At 43.6% G+C, this 7,264-nt stretch overlaps 1 protein-coding gene across 1 annotated transcript; it reads right to left on the bottom strand.

The window, feature by feature from the left end:
* Positions 1-2,826: 2,826 nt before the first annotated feature.
* sst1.2 (somatostatin 1, tandem duplicate 2) lies at positions 2,827-4,781 on the bottom strand. The gene is made up of 4 exons (XM_047392797.1): positions 4,637-4,781; positions 4,381-4,559; positions 3,032-3,241; positions 2,827-2,947 (listed from the first exon to the last, which is right to left on the bottom strand). Exons 2-3 carry the CDS (start codon positions 4,555-4,557, stop codon positions 3,044-3,046), a joined length of 375 nt encoding a protein of 124 aa, XP_047248753.1. The 5' UTR covers positions 4,558-4,559; positions 4,637-4,781; the 3' UTR covers positions 2,827-2,947; positions 3,032-3,043.
* Positions 4,782-7,264: the final 2,483 nt, after the last annotated feature.

Raw genomic sequence — 7,264 nt, 5'->3', positions numbered from 1 at the left:
TGCATGTTTGTTTGACGTCTGAATGTGATCGGACCTTTTTAAATTCAGATGAAAAGCTTTGGAAAGAAAAACATCTGCTGTCTGATTTCATGTCGGTTTACAGAAAACAGACATCATTATCACTTTTCAGCACCATCACACCCTCTTTTAGAGTGACAGACTCACAAAAACTGAAGGACAGAGGAGTGGGTGTGGCTTGGAGTCACAATGAGCTGAAATCATTTGGAGGAGGTTCATGTACTCCAAGATTCAAACTGATGCGGATAAACAGCAACAAGAACTCATTTTATTTCATTCAAGATGTAGAAACAATGCAGGAGAAGCTTTGAGTCTCAGTTTTCTGGTTATGGAAAATAATCATCAGGTTTCTCTCCACTGAACCAATCTCCCAGCAGGCATCTGGACTTGAATTGTTGCTCAGGTGTGTCTGTGACTCTTGACCTGTAAAACCCTGACAAACAGAAGCTCTTAAGTGAAAAATGTTTCTGTGAAGAACAGCCGATCGTTCCTTTAGTTTCTTTTCTTCAGCTTGTTTTCACGACTTGAAGCAGAACACTGAACTCTGAAACTGAAGATCTGGTGGTTCTACGAAGTTAATTATGAGCTCAGTAAGTCGCCCAGGGTAACTGACCCTAGATATGCATGTGAGGTGAGGCTGGACTAAGAGGACTAATCATCATCTGGCCCACCTGCCTGTGAAGCCCCAGAAAACTCTCCTCTTGGGGAGGAGAGTTAATGAAATGCTGTTCCTGCATGTTTGTCTGTTTCTGTTTTTATTTTCCCAAGGCTCTGATTGGTTGAAAGTGGTACACTCATTGGCTTGATCTCTAATCTGCACCATCGGTTACCACAGGGACAGACCCAGGTTAGAAGTGAACTAACTTCGTAAAACAGAAAATCCAGAACTCAACCTGAAGTTACCTCAATAGACCATGGACTGGTGACCTGACTGGATGAAGTCCTGCTTCAGGTCTTTGACTGCAGGGCTACATCCAATCAGCTTCAGAATCTAAGAGAGTGCAAACAAAGTTAGCGAGTAAGCTAAAATCTACTTGAATAAAACCTAGTTCAATTTAATTTTGGTTTATTAAGTCCATGCTAACCTGGTTGGTGTCTGGGAGTTTGCAGAACTTTCCTAGAACAGGGATCCAGTGGTACCAGTTGGTAGCTTGCAGCAAGAGTTCTGGGTTCAAATTCCCATCCTGGGCTCATTCTGTATGGAGTTTGCATCTTCTCTCCAGGATTCCTCTCACAATCCAAAAATATGACTGTGTCATGCAAAGCTGGTTGTTCACAGGGCCAAAGTTCAAACAGGAACTTAGGAGCCGCATGGAGAGTAGAAACGTTTAATGGTAACTGAACAGATAAATTACAAGGAGAAGCAGGACACGAACATAGGCAGAGGGTCAGGTGATAATGGCAAAAAACAGCCAGACAGCAGCAGAATCCAGTAGTGAGCAATGAAAACCAGAGGCAGGGTGGAGAAATGACCAATGAACCAGAAGAGCTAATCAGATGAAATGTGGAGCAGCTGTGGCAGGGAGGATGCAGAGCAACTGAAGGAGGGAGGCTAATTAACACAGATGAGCAGGAACACGGAGAAGTCCAGGGAAGTAACAGAAATCTAACAGGATATTAACTCTAGATAGATTATAACAATGAAACACTAAATAATAAACTAATAAGGAAAACATCCAACAACAACAAGCATACAGAAAACAACTAAAGAAGGCAAAACCTAAAAACAAAGTAAACAATAAAGAAATTATCAAAATACCTACAAAGGAAAATAAAAACTCAAACACCTGCAGTGACTGTTAGCTGGTCTTCACATTCTCCTTAGGAGTCATTGTTATTTACTAAGATTTTGTGGAGCTACATGGTGGAGCAGTTGTTAGCACCGTTGCCTTGAAGCAAGAAGGTCCTACCTATAATCATACCCTGCCTAGGGCCATCCTGCATAGTTTACATGGTCTCTACATGCATGCGTGGGTTCTCTGTGGGTACCCCACTCCCACAGGGAGCATGCTAGATTAATTAGTCTCTCTGGATTGCCCTTAGTTTGTTCTGAGTGGCCCTGTTATGGCCCAGTCCAGGGTCAGACGTCATGCTCCACCTTGCCCCATCTTTTACCACAGTAATTACCAGCAGAGCGATCCTGCAGTAGTACGCTGCTGTTTGCTGCTGTACTGATCCATCAATTAGATGTGCTATTCCACCCTGGTCATGACAACAGACGACAACACCTTGAAAACAGCCACATTCACACACAAACATGCAGAAACAAAAGCAGCTGATAACACTCTGTTGCTTTTCTGAAGGAGGTTTTCAGGACTGAATCTTGCATAATGAGAGCTGCTGTAGCCCACATGTTTATAGAGGTTCTCTCCTTCTGCAGCAACATTATTAAAGCTGGCAAACACACACACGCGCGGCAGAATTAATGATAGATGTGCAGTGTAGAAATGTCTCATGTTTTAAAACGGGTCGTATGGGACTCTTGCGGGTGGATGCCTGAATCCACAGACCCCCCCACCACCACCTCCTCCCCGCCCATAATAACCGAGTCCTAGTTAGAGCCTTGAGTGTTTGCAGATCTTCAGGTGTTTGAACTGAGCTTCGACTCCCTCAGTGTTTGCTCTCTCTCTCTGTTCTCCATTAACGGTCAATTAGATTCGACCCTTTTTTTGTTCAAACAGGACAACTTGCTGCTTTTTCCACACAAACACTCCCAGTGCTCCCAGTGTTCCCAGTGCTGCATTTATCCCAAATCAATGTTTTCAGACCATTTATGTTCAGATATAAGGAGGAGGAGGAGCCACCAGACTGATTGAGTTCCTTCTTTATTGGACAATTACAATAATTACTTAGGTAGGACTGTTAACTGGTCCGTTCACTCGCCACTGCAGGTGATTGGTCGTTTGATGCCCAGAAGGTGTGGCCTCAGCTGGGAACACAGAAAACAGAAACAGGTTAAAAATATGGCTGAGGTGACAGGATGTCGGCATGGATTGAACAGGAAGTCAGCTACCTGTTTCCTGCTTTAGCAGAAAGTTAGTCCTTTCCAGTAGAAGTTCTTGCAGCCGGCTTTGCGTTCACGGGCGGGTGTGCCGACGGACCGTTCCAGGTTCAGTCTCGAGCCTGTTACTCTGGAAACCGCGTCCGGCTCGTCCTGCTGGGCATCCACCTCGGGCCTCGACATCTGAGCCAGCAGGTCCTCCACGGCCCGTTTGGACCACTCCTGAAGAACCAGGACACAGAACCAAAAAAAACATGGATCACAAGAGCCCAGAACCTTCATGAAAGAAATTAGAACTGGTCATAGCAGTTACAGGCTGTTTAAATGGTTCAGAACACGAACCCTCTAAATAATACCAGACCAGTACAATTTTAGGAACACATGACATTGTGATGATGATGATTTTCTCTTTCTTCATCACAATGTCCCACCGCTTTGGGAACTTTAGCATCTCAGTAGCATAAGACTAGATCAACTGTGGGGCAGAGTTCAACCAACTGGACAAAAACATTACAGGCATGCATTTGATATATTGTGCCCAACTTTGTATTCCGGCTTCATCCTCAGAGTCTTCCTCCATAATCCAGACTGATCATTTCACTGACACATGCTTTGAGTTTTACTGGGCAGACATTGGGGAGAAGAACATCTGAACCCACATGAAGATCATGCAGTAAAAACATTAGAATAAATGCTGAAACTCCAGCAGATGACAGGAGCATTAATACATGCTGGCTTGAAGAAGCAGATCCTTTAAGTGGAAAGAAATGTCATAATGTTCTTTAAGAAGCATTACATTTACAGTCTATTAGTATTTTACCTCAATAAAATGGAGCAAATCTGTCTGCTTTGAACAGGTTTGAATACAAAGAACACAACTATAATTGGGATTTTGCTTAATAAAGTTTGGAATTCCTCAGGGTTTGCTTCTTGGATCTTGAAAGTTTTCCCCTCAGGAGGACAAGATGACAAAGTTTAAATCTGGGTTTGAACACTGAAAAATGCAACAGATATGTCTCCCTAGAGAAATTACTGTGAGATGTTTGGACATAATGACAGGACGCTCAGTTCAAACACAACCAACCAATCAGGAGCTCCATTCGGTTTATCCCTGTTATCTGGTTGGTTTAATCTGATTGATGGGAGGAGATCAATCAGATTCCAGACACTTTTCCCCAGAATGCAAACAGACTCTACTGAGACTGGACTCGTCAACTGGACAAGTCTTAGTTTCAGTCTTCTTTGACCCAGAAAGACATCATCACCTCTGGTCCACCTCGCCACCATATTCTTTTAAAAACTGACCCGTTTCTCATCCTGTGGATACAGAAGTTAAAGGTGATGTTAGAGGATGGTTTTACCTGTGAAAGGAGTCCGGCACTGCGGGCTCGCTGCAACAGTTGGTGGTGACGCAGCTCGAGGTCCAGGTCCTGGTTCTGGTATGGGTCCTGGTCTCTGTCGGCCTGAGAGGAAACTGGCAGGCTGAACATGGCCAGTGCGGCGAGAACCAGGATGACGGGACAACGTGCGTGATGCATACCTGCAGAAATATCAGAAGCAGATGAGAGAAGAAGGAAGGTGACAAAGTAAAGGAGGGTAAGAAGGAGAAGCTCCTACTGGGTTCTGGTCTGGTGCCTCCTGCTGGTCCTGGTGCTGGCTATGGTTCTGAGCTGCCGGTCCTGCGGCTGCTGCTCTTATGAGGCCTGGGTCCCCTCCTCCTGCAGGTCACATGACTCTGTACGGTTGATTGGCAGCTGCTCGGCTGCAGGGTGATGAAGGAACTCTGAGCTCCAAGTTAAACAGAAGTCCATTAGTCCTCATTGACTTTAAATGGAGCCGGAAGAATAAAACAATAAAGCTATCAGCAGCCGCAGCGCTCATCTCCGACAAAGACGATGGCACAATGTCGGCTGAAGAGGGGGGGAATTAACGGAGCGTTCAGAGGATTAGCAGACTTCATTAGCACTGACTGATATCTCCATTAAACAAAGCAGCAGCAGCAGAGAGGCGCCCACTCCACAGTTAGTCAGAACAAACACTTCAATAGCATCCAAAATGACTTTATGCTGCTTTAAAATGTTCTGCTGCAGGGAAGCGCCGTGGATGTGACATCAGGGAATCCCACCAACGCAAACATGGAGCAATAATCCTTCAGTCCATCCTCAGTGATCACACTATCACACTATCAAACAGCCTGCAGAGGTCCTCCCAGCTTAAAGAACATTCACTGAAGTTCTGACAGATTATTGATGGATCAGGAAGTACTGTTTTAGTTCATTCTTAAGGTACGACCAACCTGCCAAAACTACCCAAAGACAATCAGCTAAAACCTTTGAAACCTTTGACCTTCTGCTATTAGTTGACATATTAAAAGTCTAAAGTTATGGATTCTGGAGGTTCCTCATGTCCATTAGAGTCTGGGCACTGAAAAAAAGACGCACTGCAAGCAGGGTGACAAAGGCCTCTTTGATCCAAATAGGATTTCAAGTTCTTACAAAAACTGCAGACAGTTTGTTTGTCTTAGCAGAAACAGCAAAACATCTCAGAGTTTCATCTTCATCAGTCTTCAGAATAAAAAGTAGCTGGACTTCAGTGTATTCAGGAATTCCAACAGACTCCAAAATGCCCAGAACATCTCTTCTCACCAGTGTCACATTCTGTTAAAACTGATACCATCAGACAGACGCTTCAGATCCATTGAAGCCGGGACCAGCAGATTCAAACAACAGCTCCAGCAGCAGAGCCAGAATGTGAAGGAGATGCAGTGATGGGAATAAGCTTCTACTTTATCTGTTTTACAAACTGCTTCTATTTTTCTGGAGTTTTTATTTCTCTATGAACGGACCAGAAAATCTTGTTCTCATGTCTGTTGTACTTGTGACAACGACAAGGAAGGATATTCTGATTCTGGTTCTAGAATGGAGTCCAGTCTTTTACTTTCAGTTTTTCTTCATGTGATCCAGACTCTCTGGTGATCCTATAAACTGTTCTGAAGACAGCAGGACCACACCTTTAAGGAGGAGATATGATGGAAAAGTGAGCAGGAAAACCATCACTCATGATGAGATGATGTTAATGTCCATGAAGCACTGAATTATCCGTCTGTTCCCAGAAACATCTGTCATTATCCAGGACAGATCATCTCCAAAATATGAAGAAAATGGATAATAGAAGAAAATTATAGGAAGTTGTCCATCAAATGATTTTCTTTTTATTTTTTTTATTTTTGCCTTGAAGCAGCAGATAAACACCTAAGATTTTATTCAGCAACTGATCTGAGATGAGGTTGAGGACTTTGGAGGTAGTCCTCCTCTTTTGTGGACCAGTAGCAGAGGCTGTTTCAATGCTGTTCTTAGCTTTGGTAGCCTCCTCTTGACTGCTCCAAACCAACTTGTTGTTATTGAGCCCAAACAGCTCAACCTTTGTCTCGTCTGACCTTCAGACTTTTCTTCTGAAAGTGTTTGATGCATGACTCCAGCTGACTTCATGTAGCTGGAGTCCATCAGCAGTGGCTGGATGATGAAGGCACTAATGCTACTGACTGGCCCACTAGTTCCCAAGACCTGGTTCCTATCGAGCTCCTTCAGGATGACATGTATGGAAACATCCACCACTGCCACAACACACCAGAGACACCTTGATCCACGTCTGGAAGGAGATCCCCCTGGAGAACATGCATACCCACATGTGGAAGCCATACACACTACTAAGCCACATTATGAGTTAGCCTGAGGACATTCCTAGAATCTGGATCAGCCTGTGGTCTCATTGTTCCACTGGATATGGTTCTAAATCCAGTCCTCGCTTAGTTGTACGTTTCTGTGTTCTCAACCAATTGCTCCATGTAATCATTAAATATTTTCTGGAATATTTTGAAGATCTAGGATGTGATTTAAGTTTCAAAGCTCCACCTCCGCTGGTTGAGTCTGGATGAAGCAATAATGTAGATTGAACATCTTCACTCACGTTTTCTGACACAGTCCTAAAGAGAGAACATCACTAGCTCCTGTTGTTCTTCTGTTTTCTGTGTTTGTTCTTTTATCTTGTTATTAAATCAAAGTTTAACATCACCTCAGCCTACATCCTGCTTGCATTTGGGTCCCTCAGATATTTAGCTGAATGTGTTTATTTATTTGAGCCGGTCCTGTGTGGATTCGAGAAAATCTAATATGGAAGTCAGTGTTTAACCTGTCAGTTTAATAACCCCAGCCTTAAAAGGGATGTTTTAAATAAACAATTAAAAAT

Source organism: Girardinichthys multiradiatus, chromosome 18 (assembly GCF_021462225.1).
Source record: "Girardinichthys multiradiatus isolate DD_20200921_A chromosome 18, DD_fGirMul_XY1, whole genome shotgun sequence".
Lineage (NCBI taxonomy): Eukaryota > Metazoa > Chordata > Actinopteri > Cyprinodontiformes > Goodeidae > Girardinichthys > Girardinichthys multiradiatus.
The sequence above is the reverse complement of the archived record's forward strand: the minus strand, read 5'-3'. Positions and strand labels throughout refer to the sequence as shown.